This window comes from Oreochromis niloticus, linkage group LG18 (genome assembly GCF_001858045.2).
Source record: "Oreochromis niloticus isolate F11D_XX linkage group LG18, O_niloticus_UMD_NMBU, whole genome shotgun sequence".
NCBI classification, from domain to species: domain Eukaryota; kingdom Metazoa; phylum Chordata; class Actinopteri; order Cichliformes; family Cichlidae; genus Oreochromis; species Oreochromis niloticus.
Window position 1 is genome coordinate 21,699,091 of NC_031982.2, and position 19,078 is coordinate 21,718,168.

A 19,078-nucleotide genomic window follows, 5' to 3' on the forward strand; every position below is an offset into this window, starting at 1 on the left:
ACTATTAGAACAGGTTCTATAGACACAGACAACCATTCAAACTCACATTCACACCAATGGGCAATTTAGATTCACCAATTAACCTAACCCCACTAATTGCATGTCTTCAGACTATGGGAGAAAGGATGGAACTCAGGACCTTCATACTGTGAGGAAACTGTGCCACCGTCCATATACAAAAATGTTTTTAATATTTACATTCACAAAATACAGCAAATTTAATCAATTTTCATAGTCATAACATACATATTTGGTTAAACATGATTCTCCCTTGTTGTTTCAAATATGCTTTTAGCCATTTACTGCCACCTTAGCTCAAATTTTCATAACGTACTAGGAAATCATATGGGCTATGCAAATGAGCCCAAAATATTTAAATTACATACTGATTCAATCTCCAGTGTTCTCTTCTGCTGCATTCTCTACCAGAATATTGGTGTCAGCTTGTTCAGGCTGTGACACCTTACTGCTGAAGAAGAGCGGGTTATCGAAGGTGTTAGGGGCGGGTAACTGATGACCAAATTTCTTGAAGAAGAAGACAGCAGTGACTGCCACCACTGCAATCCCAGTAATGACTAACACAACTGCTGTGGTTATATAGACACGCTGATGATGAGGTAATCCAGTTTCTGTACAGAGTGAAAAAGTAGATGGTAATCAGCTAAAAAACATTTGTAACAATTTGAAATAAAATATGTAAAATAAAGAGTTAAAAGAGGTGTTACTTACTCGATGATGGCGATGGCTTTGGTAGCAATACTACAAAAAGAAAAGAACAATCAAATAAGACGCTTTATCAAAAAGTAGTTCTACTTCATTTAAAAATAAAAGTAAATTGCTGTGGAGTAAACAGGTATTTGCATTTGTAACATGTTAACAAGAGTTATTCCTTTTGGATTCATATGACTGTGTCATGTCTGTTGTGAACATCTTACAGGAGATTCATATCATTACAGAAAAGAAAAGGAGAAAACACTGTTATAAATAAAGATTATTTAACCTTTTTGTGTCTTGCAGATGTAAGGTCTTTGACCCCACATTTCAGTATCCTTCCATGTCCCATCTGATGTACTAATCTCTCCTCTGCGGATTAATCTGCTGCCATTAACAGGTTGACCTTCAGCCCAGTTAGTGTAACCAATGACTGTTTTATCCACCCAGACCCATTCCTCTGCAGGCAAATAGACAAAAAAAACAAACAAACAAAAAAACTGTGTACATCAGTAAAATAAAATTCTTTATTTTAAACTTAAAATTTAGTTAAAAACAAATAATTAAAAAATATGTTATTATTATTATTATTATTTGCCATAAATAATAAATAATGACTCACCATTGAAATGACTTTTAAACAGGCCAATCCAGAAAGATGTGTAACTATCTTGAAAAGTTCTCAGGTTACTTTCAAGAAACTCTTGCTCAGCGGAATCTTCAATGCTGGCAAGCATTCCACCTTAACAGAACAAATCAGTTGTTAATGAAAACTACAGCAATTTATTGCATACAGATATCTTTCAGATAAGTCGCCTACCATGTGCTACACAGCTGGTAGATGCTCCTTGCCAGCGTTTTTGCTCTGTGATAAAAATATAACAGTAACCCCTGAATGGTACCCAGATATAGTTCTTGTTTTCTATTGTTGCCTCTGGGTCTAGAGGGCAAACCCCTGGAAAAAGAGTCGACTCTGTTGGCAGCACATCTGTGAATGAGACAATGATGTCAATGAGATCAATGAATTACATCTTTTAAAACTTTGCAATGTATTGTTTTGACAACAAACGTGTGTGTGTGTGTGTGTGTGTGTGCGTGTGTGTGTGAGAAAAATTTTACAGATATCAGTACCTGTGATCTGTAATTTACGCTTCTCAACAGTGATTCAAGTATAAATGAAACAGACATGTCAGTCACTACAGGGTTATAGGCTATCTATTAGCCAGTGTTTGGTCGTACCTGTAGATTTCATGCAAACACTCATTAGTGTCTCGTTACAGTGAGCGGTTTTCCATCTTCCATCCACATCCATGTATACACAACTTCGGTGCTTGCTTGGTTCATTTTTACCCCATCGACTGAATGTTAAATGCCATCTATCAACATATCTGAAAGAACCATTGATCTGAAAGAAAAGATTAATGAGACAGCAGTTACCAATCAAGACAACTAGCAGAACCATAGGAACCATCTGTTTCATCTGTAATCCAATTTTGAGATCCCTTCCCACATGTCTTAACGCCCTCTCATGATAGGGTGGTGCAAGATCTGACAATGGGTTCACCCGAAACCTTGGCTGATTGTGACCCACACCTGTTTTCACTGCTTGGCTCATGTGATTAGGCAGAGGATCAATAATCAGAATCAGACTCAGAATACTTTATTAATCCCTTAAAGAAATTATGTGGATTACAGTTGCTCACAGTAGCATTAACAAAAACAAACTAGACTATTTATCAATACAATATGTTAAGATATGAAGAATAGCACAATATATACAAGTCACCAAATAATAAACATTCAGGGTTGACAGAGGTGATTATAAATAAATATCAAGAAATTGACAGAAACACTACAGAGTATGAAAGAGTTTGTGCAAAAGGATGTAACTATTGTAGTGTTTACATTGTATTAGATGGAGGAGTTGTACAGGGCGGTGACTACAGGCAGGAATGATGTCCTGTGTCATTCAGTGGTGCTTTTTGGTAATGTCAGTCTCTAACTGAACGTGCTCCTATGGCTAGCCAGTATGTCAGGGAGTGGGTGGGAGGTATTTTCCAACATTGTCTTTATCTTGGACAAAAGTTGGCCTCTCTGACACCACCTTAAGGGAGTCCAGCTCCATACCCACAAAATTACTGGCCTTGCGGATAAGTTAATTTAGTCTGTTGGCATCTGTGACCCTCAACTTGCTGCCCCAGCATGCAACAGCATAGAGGATAGCACTGAACACAACAGAGATACAACAAGATAACACTAATTAGTAGGGATAGTGAAAAGGTCCATTTACGTTTGTTAGCCATTTGGCTATGATAGTAAACAGTAGACACTGATGTAGCTTAGTGAATCTTTTGGACTGTGTTCAGCACAATATTAATTAGTCATTGTCAGTTGTTCATTTGTCCTATTCTAATTGTCTGATGAATTATAATGGCTGTTTGTAAGCCGTTTGCATACTATGCATGCTCTCTCTCTCTTCATATATATATATACATATATGTGTGTGTGTGTATGCGTGTGTGTGTGTGTGTGCGTGTTTGTTTATCTGGTTAAATTCAGAATGGTTCCAACAACAGTTTTTATAGTAAAATATATTATGTATGTACAATCCTTAGCTCAAATTGGGAGTGGGGTAGAGGGTGGGGGGTGGGGGGTGGGGGGCGCCAGAGGGGGTGTTCACCCAGAACACCAAACAGGCTAGGACCTCCACTGTGGTATCAGCAACCCTCAACATGCTGTCCCAGCATGCAACAGCATATAGGATAGCACTGGCCACAACAGACTCAGAAAATCCTGAGCATTGTCCTACAGATGTTGAAGGACCTCAGCCGCCTCAGAAAATAGAGACGACTCTGGGCCTTCCTGTAAAGTGCATTAGGGACACTCCTAATAGGGCTTAAAAATTTGTGACTCTCCACCAATTGCTCTTAGAGCTGAAGAAGCTTCTCAAATGAGAGAAGAAAGGTCTTATTCGGGGTCACCTGATCCAGCCCTACCTATTTGCTTGCCCACACAGTCTGAGAGCCAAGTGTTCTAATGGGGTGCTACAGTAATACCCACATAGCAAGCAGGTCTGGCCTGCTTTCCTATTTTAGTTAGAAGACCCAAATGCCATACTATACTATACTGCTATAGTAGCCAACGTTTCAAATGCAGATTTCACAGGTTTGTGAGTGTACACTTTATCCAAAACCTAGTGACAATTTACTCTGGCTTTCCACTGGGTGGCTGTAGCTCAGTCGGTAGAGCAGGTCACATACTGATTCAAAGGTCAGTGGTTCCATCCCTGGCTCCTCCAGTCTGCATGGTATGAATGTAGTTAGGAAGCACTCAGTTTTGTGAAAGTGGGTGAATATGGCATGTTATATAGAGCACTTTGAGAAATCTGGGAGAGCAGAAAAGCGCTATGAAAGAGTCAATCCATTCACTGTCTGAACAGAGTTTCGTCATGTTACTTTTGCACTATTATGTTCCAGCGCATGTTGTCATTACATGGCTTGATTAAGGTACACATTAGACTGACATCTGGGGCCACAGCTGAAATTGTTCTGGGCCAGCACAGGGCCAGCAGTGTGTCTGCAACTGGCCCGTGGCTGCACACAACTTACACATGGCCCACATACCGCAAGGAATGACGGCCCTTTGGTGGGGGTATATATGTGTAAGCACATTGTGTGGGCCAGATCCTGGCCATAGAATTTTGCTATGTGGGTATGACATCATTAAGATAAGATGGTGCCTGATAGGGCTGCCAAGATTAGTCGACTAGTCACGATTACGTCGACTACAAAAATTGTCGACGACTAATTTAATAGTCGACTTGTCGTTTGAAGCTTTGTAAGTCCTTGAAAGACGCAGGAATAAGCAGTAGGATTTAAGAGTAATAACTGACTGAAACAGAAGATGGCAGCATTGCATGTACAAGGATGCCAGCTGCCGTTAAATGCCAAAGAAGAGGAAGAAGCAGTCTCCGGTATTCTAGCTGTGTCCAAATTTAAGGGCCTCATCCTTCGGAGGCCGTATTTGTAGGCCGATTACGTTACAACGACACAACGAAGGCTGTCCAAATTTGAAGACTTGTCCAAATGCGGCCATCAAATGCGTCCTTCATTTCCCCAGATTTGAAGGATGGGTCGAGTGTAACCTTCGTGGCCCAACCTATCCTAGGATTCATAGCACGGCCCAGCCACTTCCGAGTTTCCAACAATTGCGGTAGCTACTTAGTTTTAATATTACTCTTATTATTCTTCCTGGGTCACAAAATAAACTTTTAACATATTTTCAGGTGAGAATGTAGCTATGTAAACTTTAAATATCTGCTCGGTTTATCAAGACATCACATATTTGCAAGATGACGTCTGTTACCCACCAGCTCGATAGCTAGCCGGGGTTCAAGGCTCACTAGAGCCAACAAGAACACCAAACTCCCGGCACAGTTTTCAGATCCCCGCGATCTTTTGCTACTCAGGTTAAATAAGTCACTTAGATAACTTAAAAATGTTATTGCATGGCCTTTTTCAGTGTTTTATTTGTTCCTCAGTAAATCAGTTTGACTGACATTAAAGTTATAGTTTTTTTTTTTTTACACAGCTGAATAAATGTCAAACAGAAAACTAACTGAACAGAAGTGTGAGATGGTCGAGAATTTACTCCAATGTTCTGTTATATTTTAGGGAGTAAAGAGCAATAATAAACTGTCAGCTTGTCCTTATTTTTAGTTGGCACATACCTTTAACACTTCAAGCTGTAAGCTAATGATAGTTATATAGGAGCAGATGCATGCTGGCTCAATAAGCTATACGTTTTACGTCCAATTAATGCATGATCTGATTAGTCGAGAAAAATAATCGGTTGACTAGTCAACAATCAAAATAATCGTTTGTGGCAGCCCTAGTGCCTGATTATTTAAGATCTCGTATGTGATGAGAAGCATTTTAAATTCAACTCTTGATTTAACAGCGAGCCAACAGTTAGCTGTTTTATAAGTACTCTTTCAAGAGATTTAGGATAAAAGGTAGGTTTGAGATCAGCCTATAATTAGCTAAGACAGCTGGAGCTTTTTAAGATTTTTAAGTAACAGTTTAACCACTCCCAGCTTAAAGGCTTGTGGTACATAGCTGATTAAGATTGAAGCATTTATAATGGTAGGACTTCTTTGAGCAGTCTGGTCTCTGTGCTCACTGCCTGGCACCGTGGAACCCAATTGCCATTTTTCATAGAATACCAGAACTGCCACCAACGCCCTGTGCTTTTCACAGATGAGAGCATGTTCAACCTGACCACATGTGACAAACATGAAGGGACCTGGAGAAGCTGTCAAGAACATAATGTTCCCTGTGATTTTGTTCAGCGTAACTGGTTTTTACTAACAAAAGAGGGAAAAGCCGTCGGCCTGTTCATATCATCATGACAGACACACTGTTGTTCTCTAAAACATCTGCAGTGAATGGTTGTAAGTGAGAAAGTTGCTTTTCTAGATGATTAATCTTTTTGAACAAGTTATACATTGCTTGTAGGTAAAAAGCCAGTGAATTGTGTTTGCAGAATGCAATATTTAGAAGCTTTAGAGAAACTGTGTTTTCACTCCACCTTGGTTGTCTTGATTGTGGCTCTACCTATGTGTTGTCCACTGTGTTACATAAGAGGTGCTGCTGCTTAACATGCCTTCCTCACACAGAGCATCTCCCTGCTGGAATACAGCATAATGTGCAACTGCTTCTTTATATCAGATTTATTGGTACATTTGTAGCAAGTTAGCCAGTGCTTTATAAAGGTCAGTCATGTCAGCCATGATTGAGAGTACAGAATGTAAACACACAGCAACTTCAAATGTGTTTGCGTGATGCTGGGAGACTTATTTTTAAAAGGGATAACTAGATGTAGTTGAAATGGATGGATGATAATCTCATTTCATAAGTAACTGTATGAGTGGATAAATAACTCGACCAGTATATTTATCCATCAACGACGATTTCATTTTCATAATTACAGATTATTTCGTTAGAAAAAATCTTTGCACTTATTTTACCCATAAGTCGGTTTTGGATTGAATTTTTACCAGAGTCAGAAGTTTCAAATTGGTTGGCCCTATTAGTTATGTACTTTTTATATTTTTTTAAAAGTTTACCTGCGCTTTGTGTAATCCAAACCAAAGAGGAGCCTTGAGATTCAGCGCCAGCAGCTCAACATAAGCTTGTGTCCACTCATTCCTTAGGCTAGCTAGGAGGGCATCGTCATTTTGACAGTACTCTGCAGCCTTATCCCATTTCATTTGTCGAGGAACAACCTTAATGGAGTCATTAAGTATTTTGATGTAGTTAGTAGAAATTGTTGGTTCTGGAGGATCTGGTTGAGATGTGTCTGTTTAGGATGAGAACAGAAACAATTTTATTTTTTTACTCAATCATTCTCAAAAGGTTATTATAGCTATTTCCAATGCTGAATCATACCCTTGATCATAGATATCATTATTATTATTGTTATTATTGTTGTTGTTATATATTATTTATACATATAGATATTAATTATAGGAATGAAAAGTCAAATTCTTTGTTGTTTTAGAATAGCTAGAGAGAGTCTGATGGAGCTGCAGCTGAAGTTGGGTGGCAACAGGCCTGGGGGTAGAAATGGACTCACCAAGATTTCGATGACAGATAAATCCATTGGTGTCATTGCATGACTTTTGAATCCATTTTCCAATACCAACCAAAGGCTTGGTATTGATCACAAAACAGTTTTTCTGTGGAAACAGAGTTGGGTCAACAGAGAATAATGATACTTGATGACACAGGGAACTGTGTCAGGGAACACAGGGCATTCTTGGACCTTTAAAAACTGCTTACCTTTTGATTATAATACCAATACCAATGCTGCAATACAAACACAAAGATTTAATTATTTGAAAATATAAAAATATACAATTATAGATTATTTCAATTCATCTGACCCTTCACAATAGGTAATATACACTGTATATACATGGTGCAAGTACACTGCTCAAAAAATGAATGGAACATTTTTAACCAAAGTGTAGCATTGAGTCAGTTAAAGTTCTGGGATACTGATCATTTAATTAGCAGAGAAGGTGTTAATCAGTGTCAGCAGCTTTGGGGTTAATGAAATTATCAACAGGTGCACTAGAGGGGCAACAGTGAGACAACCTCCAAAACAGGAATGGTTTTACAGGTGGAGGACACTGACATTTTTCCCTACTCATCTTTTCCAAGTGTTTTTCACTAGTTTTGCCTTTGGCTAGAATTAATGTCACTGCTCCTCCAGGATGGCACATCAATATGTACCATTGCCAGAAGGTTTGCTGTGTCTCCCAGCACAATCTGAAGAGCATAGAACAGATTCCAGGAGACAGGAGGTTACTCTGGAAGAGCTGGGCAGGCCTGTAGAAGGTCTTTAACTCAACAGCAGGACCAGTATCTGCTCCTTTGTTCAAGGAGGAACAGTACTCAATTAAACAACATTTAATTGAGCACCATTTCGAGTTGTTGCAGTAAAAGTTCAACAAAATGGATTGGCCTGCTGTCTCATTTTTCAAATTTGTTTTTCAGCAGATCTTTGAATTCGGCCACTCTGTAGGCTGATCATTTTAATTTCCATCAAGCAAGGTGAAGCCATACCACGGAAATCTGTTCATTCCTAACACATTACCCAGTCCATATCACTATTTTCAGCATGATTTTTTTTTTTACTCATTGAGAACAGATTACTATTTTCCCACTTACATTATTACCCAAATTGACGTATGACCTTCGTTGTCCATCAGTCCAGTAAGTTCTCCACTGTGACTGAAATAAACCAATCCACAAGTCTGTAGTAGGTGCATCAGCCATTTGAGACAGTAAAAACACTGAAAATGTAGACAAAGATTTATGGTTAAGATATTTTCTTGCAAATAAAAGTGCACCGTGGTATCAGTTCTAACTTGTGGCTAAGCCAAAACTGCACAACAACAGAAATTCAGTGGTAACTTTAGGTATTGGGAATAGATGAATCTTCAAAGGATGGCAAAATATAGCTTGTTTAAAACAGAGTTGTTGGCTTTGTGAGCTGTAGCTGTAGTATCATAAACGGACCACAAAAGAGGAGAAGGTAACAAAATCGAAATACTTATTTGAGTAAAATGAAAATGAAACAAACCTTCCACGTCTCTTGAAGTAATAGACACCAAGTTTCCACCCTTTTGTTTGCATTTTTCCCTTGCATCGTGCCATGTTAAATTCTGATTGTCAATGATGCTGTAACACTAAAATTGAAAGATGAAAAAGATCAATATAGTGTTTCAAGCACTAAGAACATAGTAAATAATAGAAAGATTAAAAGACATGAAAAGACATCTGACCTTAGAGTTAAATTTTTTCCAGGGGTGTGGACATCCACCTTTGGGAGGCACTGTAGGCACTGCAGCAGTGGTGTTTGCAGGTGTTGAGCTGCTGCGCTTACAAATGGACGCATACTCAAGCCCACAGCTGGAGTCATGCCAGAATCCTGCAAGCCAGGTCAGTATATTAAATTAATAACATGATCAACTTGAATGAATAATTTAAAAAATCTTCAATCAATTTTGATATCACACACGCTAGCTTTCACTCATTTTATTTTTTGTAACTTGCCTCTTGAGTACCGTAAATCCCGGACTACACAGCGCACCTGATTAAAAGCCGCATGCTCTAATTGTAGAAAGAAAATCAATTTTGTACTTGTACAGGCCGCACCGGATTTTAAGCCGTATGCGTTTCACTTGTAATATGAGATATTTACACAGAAATATTACACGTGAGGATTTTTAACATTTCATTTAATCCATAAGGTAAGATAAACATGGTAACATACCAAAATACATACTGCAAATGCTCTTTTTTCCTCGAACAGCGCCTGTAAAACGGCTACCTTTAAGTATACGTACGTATCGGTAACACACAAATTACGTTGCTTATGGTTTTTTTTACAGAACAGTACACAAACTACATTACAACGTCTCTTAACAACCGGTAAAAATATATACCGTATATATACTACTGATCATTTTGATTGGTCTTCTGTTACCAGGCAAAATGTTTTTTGCCGCATGAAAAAAAATATGCATTAGCCGCACGTCAGTATAAGCCGCAGTGTTCACAGTGTGGGAAAAAAGTAGCGGCTTATGACCCGAAAACTACAGTAGTTGTTTTCTACATACTTTTTACTTTCACTCTCTACATTTTTAAACAAATATCTGTATTCTACTTCTTACATTTTCAAAACAGGCTCGTTACTATTGCTTTAATGCAAATGGGTCAAGTTATTATTTCGTCACTACGAGCCTCCAGACATCAAACTGATTTGAGCCTAAACAGAAAGAAACACATGAAAGGCAATCCTGTTCATGTGTTTGCTCTAGAGGATGACTTATAAAGAGATGACGTATGCCAAAGTCAGGGGTTATAGGTGGGATGGTGTTTTTCTTTTTTTTTTTTGTCACAACACCGCAACAACTGCAGGGGTCCGTACGTTGCGGTTTAGGTACTTTAGCATCTAGCTAGTGCTACAAAAGAGGAATTAGCATATTGAGAGTGACTTTGTTTTAAGTGGCAATTTCAAATTTAAAGTTTCTGTCGGCTCAGCAAACATGAGCAAACACACAAACTGTTTGTGTGCAGTTTGTCTCACAGTGTGTTGCTAGCTGAAGGCCCAACTGCTGTATTTATCAGGGAGAGAAAAGAAAGAGAGCTAACTTCACTCAGAAGATGACAAAGATGACAAAGACAGGAGAGGAGAGGAAGAAGAGAGCTTAGATTTAAAGTTAGTACTGCTCATTTAAACCTTACGTTTAAGTAGGTTTTTAAGTAAGATATTGGGTCTGTATATGTGACACTGTAGGTTGTTTTTCATAATGTGAAAAATGCAAATCAAACTGAGGTAAACTAAGTGTGTTATTTAAAAGTGCAGGATAAAAAGGTTAGTTTGCTGTACTGTGATGGATTTAAAGTAAAAACAGTGTGTGACTGTGACTACATTTGACTTTTTTTTACGGTGACTTTTTAATGATGACATTAATTTAACTTGTATTTTCTAATAGTAGTATTTCTACTTCTGCTTCAGTAAAGAATGTCTGTACTTTTGCTGTTGTTTTATATGTGTGTATGGGGTGTGAAGGATATGTATTACTGTCATAAAACTAGGGTGCCATTAAAACTGAAGGGCTAGTTGTGACGAGATCGCCTGAGCGCTATCTCTGGGTGATACCACTTGTTCTGTGTATGTATTTCAGTGAAACTGAATCATATTTCGGTACACTCACCATTGTGATATGCCATGAAAGCACAGTTCTCATCAAAGTTCTTGAAGTCAGGTTGATTTTCCTGCCAACTTTGAAACAACAACTGAGAACCATCCATCCACCTTAATGTAACACAGAAAATAAATTTGTTTAAATATATCTGTAAAAGATTTGTGACAATATTACCAAGACAGTGGCATACTGGGTTCATTAAAGATACTCTTATCCGTCTTCTTTTTGGTCACACTTTTGTTGTTTTTAGCTGTAATAACTGAATAAAGTTGATGGGAAAGATTACAAACAGGAAACTCCAAAATTTTACAAATACCGACAAAGCTTTGCAAATAGAAATGCAAATAGATCTTCATTTGCAATTAGAGCTTATCACGGGGTGATCGTGGCTCAAGAGTTGGCAGTTCGTCTTGGCTCCGACAGTCTCGGTCGTTGTGTCCTTGGGCAAGACACTTCACCCGTTGCCTACTGGTGGTGGTCAGAGGGCCCGGTGGCGCCAGTGTCCGGCAGCCTCGCCTCTGTCAGTGCGCCCCAGGGCAGCTGTGGCTACAATGTAGCTTACCATCACCAGTGTGTGAATGTGTGTGAATGTAGTGTAAAGCGCTTTGGGGTCCTTAGAGACTAAGTAAAGCGCTATACAAATACAGGCCATTTACCATTAAAGTATTTTGGACAATATGAAACATTTAATTTCCCCTTTGTATATCAGAACAGTCTATTTTAAATCAAACACTCAAGATATAATTGAATGAAATTAAAACTGGTATACTTATCTGACATGCTGCCTTGCACTAAGTACTCTCTATTTTTAACTTGCTGTTACATAAATTTAAGTTAATTGTGTTGCATTTACATTTTTGTCACTAAATTCATACTCACTGAAATGTTCCATCAAGATCTACAGATAGGCCAATCCAAGAACTCAGATAATCTGTTGAAATCTGCACAAAAACATGGATACATAGTAAAACTTTCACTTTGTGCAATTATACCTTAATTACCCATTGCCTTGGTAAATGTTTTAAAAATGCCATTGCTCACCTGTTTCCATAAAAATATCCTTTCTGCTTCACTGTTGATAGATACCAGGTCACCATGCCTCTGTCTGCAGAAGGTACGAGCGTCCTCCATGGCCATCAAGTTTTCATTAATGTAATACTGAGCCCCATTCCATTCTAGCCACCCATCAGAGGTCTTGTTATACTCTGAGAAAAGATAAGAAATGTGCAATTTATTTCAGTAAAGGTTCAAGTAATATTACCCTCTTTGTCAATTATTTTTATGTTTAGAAAACATTAAAAAAAGTTTTATAAAATCACTGTAAATGTATAAATGTAAATGTATTTTTTTTTGTATAAAAAAAAACTCATGTTTTTCCAGCTGTTCACAGTGAGAATTTAAAATTATCAACAACAACTGCATGTTTTTCATCTTTTCCTTAAACTACACAATGTTCATACTGTATGAATGAGATTCGGTCGCATCAGATTGACACCCTCCTGAGCCTGGTGCTGCCGGAGGTTTCTTCCTGGTAAAATTGAGTTTTTCCTTCCCACTGTCACCAAAGTGCTTGCTTATACACTGTAAAATGTAATATTGTGTTTAATTAAAAATATTAAATAGGCTGAACTCAATTTTTATCAATTTGTTATTAGAACTCAATTTAAATAAGTTACCAGTACTTTTTATGCAAAAATGCTGATAAACTCGATTAATTTGAGTTGTCCTAACTTAGAAAAACTAAGTAAGCTGGAAGTTTTGCTTCTCAGGGCGGAAGGATGAAAGATGTGTTTTGAAAATGCCACGTCCCCCTCCCTCCTGGATCAGTCCGCATGTTCATGGCGCCAGCATTTGTTATGGAATATATTGAGCAAACCTGGAGATATTATTGTTGTCATTGCTGTGGATCTTTACTGACTTGGTGAGTAAATGTTTACTCTTATTCAAACTGATTTTGTGGCTTCTCTTAGTTTAGCACCAGGTTTATAATCTTGCTAGCTAGTTAGTGTTAGCCTAGCGTTGCTGCTGCCGCTGTGCTCATGTTACTTAAAAATTAACACCACAGCCTTAAAAACCTTACATAAAACTATGTCGGTGAATTTTTTTGTTGATTGTTTGAAATAAATAAGTGAGATAAGAGCCCAGACAAAATTCTTTGGGAGGTGCAGCCGTTAGGAGTGGGGGGTGGATAACGGAGCTCTCCGAAAACGTGGAAGCACTTTTGCAAATATGTGATATTTTGATAAATTAAGTAGATATTTGAGCATTACTCAGCTACATTGTCGCCTGAAAATATATTAAAAGGTTATTTTGTGACCCAGAAAGGGTAGTCTGGGGAAAAGGAGGATCGCATTTGTCGGCTGCGGTTGTCAGAGCCTGTGCGCACTTGTAAGCGCGGCAATGGCGGAGGAGCACTGCTGAAAAACGTATTACTTTTTCTGGGTCACAAAATAAACTTTTAAGATATTTTCAGGCGAGAATGTAGTTGTGTGAATTTCAAATATCTGCTCGATCTATCAAGACATCACATATTTGCAAAAATGCTCCGACGTTTTCATGCTTTGTGGCAGCTTTAGAACATCTGTGGCATCTATTAATGTGAAATCTAGCCTTTATTTAACGACATAAGCAAACTCTATGTTACAATGATTGCACAGCCATTAAGGATCAAATCAGTTTCTGAAAAATGTTCTGTTTTTTCTCCCTCTGCTTGCTTCTTACTGTCTTTGAGGCTCGGGACCAGCACTCCTGTTGGACAGAAAGACATCAACTCAGTGGTAAGTGTTTTGGTTTTCCAATATATTAGCAACTGTCAGTGACATTTATATTAATCAGGCTGAACTTTAATCATACTTTAGATCAGCCTGTTTTACTTATTGTTTTGTTTGTGCTTTGGTTTGGGGAAGTTGTTTCTTTACTGATCTTTTCCTGTCTTCTGTTATTAGACTTGAGATATGACTGCACTATGCTGTTGCTGTGACTCCAGTTAATTCTACAAGACATGCTGTGTGAGTAAACAAACAACAACAGTTTGGTCTGCATTTCTTGAAAGATCACATCCCCCAAACTTAGTTTAGAGGGTTTACACTGTATATAGTGAAGTCTGCAAGTTTTCTAACAGCAAAATTTGTTTTGTGCCCAAAATCATTTTGCACATCATTAGAATGAAAGTTATTGCCCATGTTTGCATAGCCCTTTTTAAAATGATGTTTTCATGACAATATTGTGTGTTGCGTGGTGGTCACGGCTATCCAGACTGACAATTTGAGACATTGAATGTCACCTCTCCGGTGGGGAGGGAGCCTGAGATTGTCTAAATTGGAGTCTGTTTTATACCAAATGCAGAAAAAAATGTTTTAAGAAAGCAATTAAGTTCATGTTCCAAAAAATATGATTGTTTGCTTGCAGGACACCAGGAGAGATGAGTCCTCCGTCACAGATGGTGTGGTCAGTGAAGATGGTCGCCTGCAGGTTCAAGCTCATTGCATCTCCAACCCACATCCACTGCCACTGTACTTAAGGGAAGTTAAAGACTTTCTTCTGCACCCACATTTGGATCACCTCGATCAATGATAGTCATTCAGGCAGTAATGCCTGGACTGGAAACAAGCCATCCTTAAAATATTACAACATTCCAGCTCATGTGTTGGAATGGAAAACAAATGTGTTGTTTAAATTAGAGACTGCACTTGTGACAGAACAATAAATATTTTATGTTGATTATATAAGTAATGTAAGTACAAAACGAACTTGTGGTAGGCCTAAACTTATTTTCAGAATAATTACATCTGAGACTTTGTTTCATTGTAAGATTATAACAGTGATGGCAATATAATTGTTTGTTGTTCAGCAGAACAGTGTCCAGTATGTTGGCTGTTGTACTTTGTTGTGTTTGAAAATAAAAGTTGTGCTCATTTTAACATCATTACAAAAATTGTTGTTAATTATTTTTAATCATATTCATGGTACTACAAATTGTTTTTTCATTTAGTTGAACTTGAAATGTTTGTCAGTAGGTAAACAATTAGTATTGTCAGAAAGTCAGAAATATCAAGTTATTCTTAATACTGCAGACTTGCAATGTATAAGTTGTCCTAACAGTCATCCTAAGTAAGCTTTACTTGGTTTTTTTGAGGCAACGAGTTTCCATAATTTTTTTGAGTTCTGGGAACTAACACGGCTGTACAGTGTACTCAAAATGAGTAAGTTGCCCTAACTTGGTCATCTTACGTAAACTTGATCCAATTTTTTTGAGTTCTGGGAACAAATGAGCTTGTACAGAGTACTCAAAATAAATACGTTGTCCTAACTTAGTCATTTTTAGCTAAGCTTTACTCAATTTTTTTGAGGCAACGAGTTTCCATAATTTTTTTGAGTTCTGGGAACTAATTAGATTTTACAGTGTAGGGGGTCATATGATTGTTGGGTTTTTCTCTATATGTGTTATTGTAGGGTCAACCTTAAAATGTAAAGCACCTTGAGGCGAATGCTGTTGTGATTTGGCACTGTATAAATAAAACTGAATTGAATTGAAAAACAGATAAATCCTACATAAGTGTTTTCTCAAGTTATCGTATTCACAAACACGACACCCATCCATCCCATCTGCCTGCCCAGTGGGAGTTACAGCAGTACGCCATCAGCCTTTAACAGCTTAGTGGTAAAAACAAAACAAAACACAATAATACTATTTAGCCTATTATTATTATATTAATTATATTATACTATTTTCAAATATTTGCCTCGCAGAAAACCAGCATCCATGAGACATCAGTTTCCCTGTCAGCATGGTATACATAATGGTCTCAGCCTGGTAATCCCAATAGAAAGTAAACAGTCATGTAAAGATGCTGTCTGGCAATGTGGTCAAATTCCTCAACACACTGGTGCACTTACCAGGGGTGACAGGGTCTGGAGCCGGCTTTGGGGTGACTCCTGTGAAGGAATAAAAACAGAGTAGTGCTGAGTTACTAGTGACCACCTTGATTGACATTGTGAGAATACATGAGCCAGACAACAATAAATGTGTAGTTCAAAAAAATGTTATTAAACAATTGTATAACTGTGACCATGCTGTACCTGCATGGATCTGACAAACCCAGCTATTGTACTTCTCACAGTGCACATCACTCCAAAAGAAATTTGTTCCTCGTAAATTGCGTTTCATTTGAGCACATGATTCAGCGTTATTTTCATTGTTTGGTTCTCCATCTTCCCACTCTTGAAAGTTTACCTTTATACAAAGATAAGATAATTATGAATAGTAGTAGTAGTATTTGTAGCAGTAGTAATAGCAGCTGTAACATCAGTAATATTAATAATCATCATCTTGATCGTTATCATCATTTTGGCTACATAAACCATTGTAGAGAGTTAAAAACTGTAAACTCACCGGGGATCCATCACTCCATACATAACCTGTGCCTGGGTCGGGAGCACTAAGTCCAATCCAGTATTGATTACGCCTGTAATGGACAAATGTATGTCCTAAATTTTTATACTTGTGTAATTTCTTTTTCTTTCTCAAAGACCTTTTATTTAGTTATTTTGCATAAATATTTTGTAAAAGCATGTTTCTTTTTTTCTATCGGTGATTATGCTTATACACAACTCATTGCTTAAGAATGATAAGAATCTATGACTGCCACTAATGTGTGACTTAGGCTGGAGGTGTACTTTACGAAAGATTTTTATCTTATGTAGCTCTGATTGTAGACCAGATAACACTGTACCGTTCAAACTGCCTCGGTAGTAAATCAGCACTGCTGTGAATGCTGACTAGGTCTCCTCCAATGGCTCTGCAGTAATCTCTAGCCTCGTACCAGGTCTTTCTCTTTTCTGAAGCCTCTGGAAAGATCTTAAACAAAAGATAAGAAACTGAATTGTGATCTAAAGCTTTGGTAATATTTGTACATTTAGAACTACATGCTAAACTTGGGCATTCATCTCTGTTTTTATGTCATCCTTATTATGAATAAGATCACAGAATAATCATATCCTTCTACAACAGAAAGGATTATGAGATGGGAAGTGACAGAAACCCTTGTGCAGAAATGATCAGGAATCACTAATAAAAAGGAAAGTCAAGTTGTTAGAAAAAGTCACAACTGTCACAGATACAGTGGTCCCTCGCTATATCACGGTTCACCTTTTGCGGCCTCACTGTTTCACAGATTTTTTTTTGTGCAATTTTCCATGTTTTTTTGTTGGGGTTTTTTTTGCAGCGCATTGTGTTCTGCGTCCTGATTGGCTGTAGACCATTGTCAACAATCTCGTGCCGTGTCTCCTGTACAGTACAGAATGCTTTCAGCAAATTGACATAAATCTTCGATCGCTAGCAGTGTGACTCTGAAATGCTGTACTGTATGTTTATAAGTTGTCTCCCCAGCAAACACAACGATGTCAATGAAACATTTTGCACCATCAAAGGCACCTGCGGGTGCCTTTGGTTTCATTCTATAATACTGCACTTATTTTTCTACGATGGTTTGAGCTTTGAGAGTTTAAACAAGAGACAAAAGTGTGAAAATGTTCATGCCTGTCTGAGAAAAGTGTATAAAGTGTGTAGTGAGGGGTTTTACAGCCTTAAAACATCTATAATAATTGTAAAAAATAAAGTTGGCTACTTCGCAGATTGCACCTATTGCAGATTATTTTTGGAATGTAACTGCTGTGATCAACTAGGGACCACTGTATTTTTGGTGTTTTGTTTTTTTTTGTGGGCTAGTTTTGAAGTTAGCTCTGCAAATCAAAAGGTGATATTACAGCTAAGAGGAATACCATCTATATTTACATCCTGGAAAGCTATCACAAGCAGATGCCTCTTGTCATGTGTCAATACATACTTTATTTTGCACAAATGATCCAACTGACAAGTGTAGTTTGGTGGGAATGAAATCATTCTTACATGAAACTGATCACTGATCACTGTAGCAGCCACAGTACCTTATAACAGATTTGTCTTGATCGTATCTTAATCCATCCATCTGTGCAGTTAGGTGTGGCAGTGGTTGGTGGAGCAGGGGTTAAAGCTTCCCCCTCTGCCAGGTGTTTGCAGATGTATTTTTCCTTATTGGTACAAGGCAACACATCCCAAAGGCCAGCAGAATGCCCAGTTGCCATAGCAACACAGCCCTGCACGTGACCTTGTGTTATAAAAGAAACTGTTAGCTGTCATTTGTGAAGACATCTCTCAACTATAGTTTACATATCGATTCACATTTTTCATTACCTGGCATATGAGTGTTCCAGTGAGTATATCTTGCATAGGCATTGTTGGTCCACATAAAATATTCTCTGTTTTTCAGGTTTGAGAGACCTATCCAGAAGTGTTTCTCTGGCCTCAGTCCCACCAAGCTTACAAGGAAAGCATTATCCACCCTGGAAATATTTACACAACTCGGATTAGAGGCTGCCTGATGCCAAATTACATATACAATTTTTTTTTACACCTGAGGCTTTTTTATGTTAAACATTTCAGGAGTTGTGAAAACTTTTTTACCCAGTTGAAACATCAGCTAAGTAAGACTTTGAGCTCTTGCAGTCATCGTTGGCTTCATGAAAAGTCTTTGTCTCAGTCCCTACAAAGTAGCAGTAGGATCCATGTCTTTTCCAACCCTGCATTGCAGAGAAACAACAGTTGGAGAACTATTCAAGCCTGTCGTTAAATGTTGTCTTTCTGTCTTTTTGTAATAGCAAGGAGTAAAACACCAGAATGCAGAATCACTCTGCATCACTGTGACCACTTGTTTACTCTACTGGAATGTTTTTTTCCCCTAAAAATGCAATGACTAAATAAGATGTTCTCTTAATCAGGACATTCGGCCTGCTTTCGTTTGTTTTTACTATAAACAAGATAAGATAAGATACGATTATCTTATCTTATCTTATCTTATCATTCAGGCCAACCCGATGAAAACATTCTTTGGAAAATATCTGAAAAGTTCACATACAGTTTTGCAGCCTGCATTCAGCTCCACTTCATCTCCAGAGGGTTCAGAGTCACTTGTCTTCATGCAGATAAAGCCATGTTTCTCTTCACACACACGGTCAGCCCAGTTTCCATTCTGCAAGAATGGAAAGAAT

The 19,078-nt window shown here is 37.9% G+C and overlaps 1 protein-coding gene across 4 annotated transcripts in view; it reads right to left on the reverse strand.

Annotated features, from left to right (window-relative positions):
• LOC100710017 (macrophage mannose receptor 1) overlaps positions 1-19,078 on the reverse strand; it is a 77,975-nt gene that overhangs the window by 21,415 nt on the left and 37,482 nt on the right. Inside the window, exons 9-31 of one of the 4 annotated variants that reach the window (XM_019348211.1) lie at positions 18,946-19,059; positions 18,495-18,610; positions 18,225-18,373; positions 17,939-18,138; positions 16,726-16,850; positions 16,386-16,458; positions 16,073-16,226; positions 15,890-15,928; positions 12,035-12,198; positions 11,873-11,934; positions 11,003-11,103; positions 9,065-9,210; positions 8,863-8,968; positions 8,448-8,572; positions 7,554-7,580; positions 7,348-7,450; positions 6,839-7,071; positions 1,951-2,116; positions 1,532-1,699; positions 1,334-1,453; positions 1,001-1,171; positions 730-759; positions 169-629 (exon numbers count right to left, since the gene is read on the reverse strand). The exons of 1 other annotated variant lie outside the window; for it this stretch is intronic. In XM_019348211.1, the coding sequence (XP_019203756.1) occupies positions 391-629; positions 730-759; positions 1,001-1,171; positions 1,334-1,453; positions 1,532-1,699; positions 1,951-2,116; positions 6,839-7,071; positions 7,348-7,450; positions 7,554-7,580; positions 8,448-8,572; positions 8,863-8,968; positions 9,065-9,210; positions 11,003-11,103; positions 11,873-11,934; positions 12,035-12,198; positions 15,890-15,928; positions 16,073-16,226; positions 16,386-16,458; positions 16,726-16,850; positions 17,939-18,138; positions 18,225-18,373; positions 18,495-18,610; positions 18,946-19,059 (2,931 nt within the window). In that variant the 3' untranslated portion in view covers positions 169-390. Of the gene's footprint in view, positions 1-168; positions 630-729; positions 760-1,000; positions 1,172-1,333; positions 1,454-1,531; positions 1,700-1,950; positions 2,117-6,838; positions 7,072-7,347; positions 7,451-7,553; positions 7,581-8,447; positions 8,573-8,862; positions 8,969-9,064; positions 9,211-11,002; positions 11,104-11,872; positions 11,935-12,034; positions 12,199-15,889; positions 15,929-16,072; positions 16,227-16,385; positions 16,459-16,725; positions 16,851-17,938; positions 18,139-18,224; positions 18,374-18,494; positions 18,611-18,945; positions 19,060-19,078 lie in introns of those variants that run through there. 2 more of the 4 variants (XM_025900651.1, XM_025900650.1) reach the window with 2 other exon arrangements.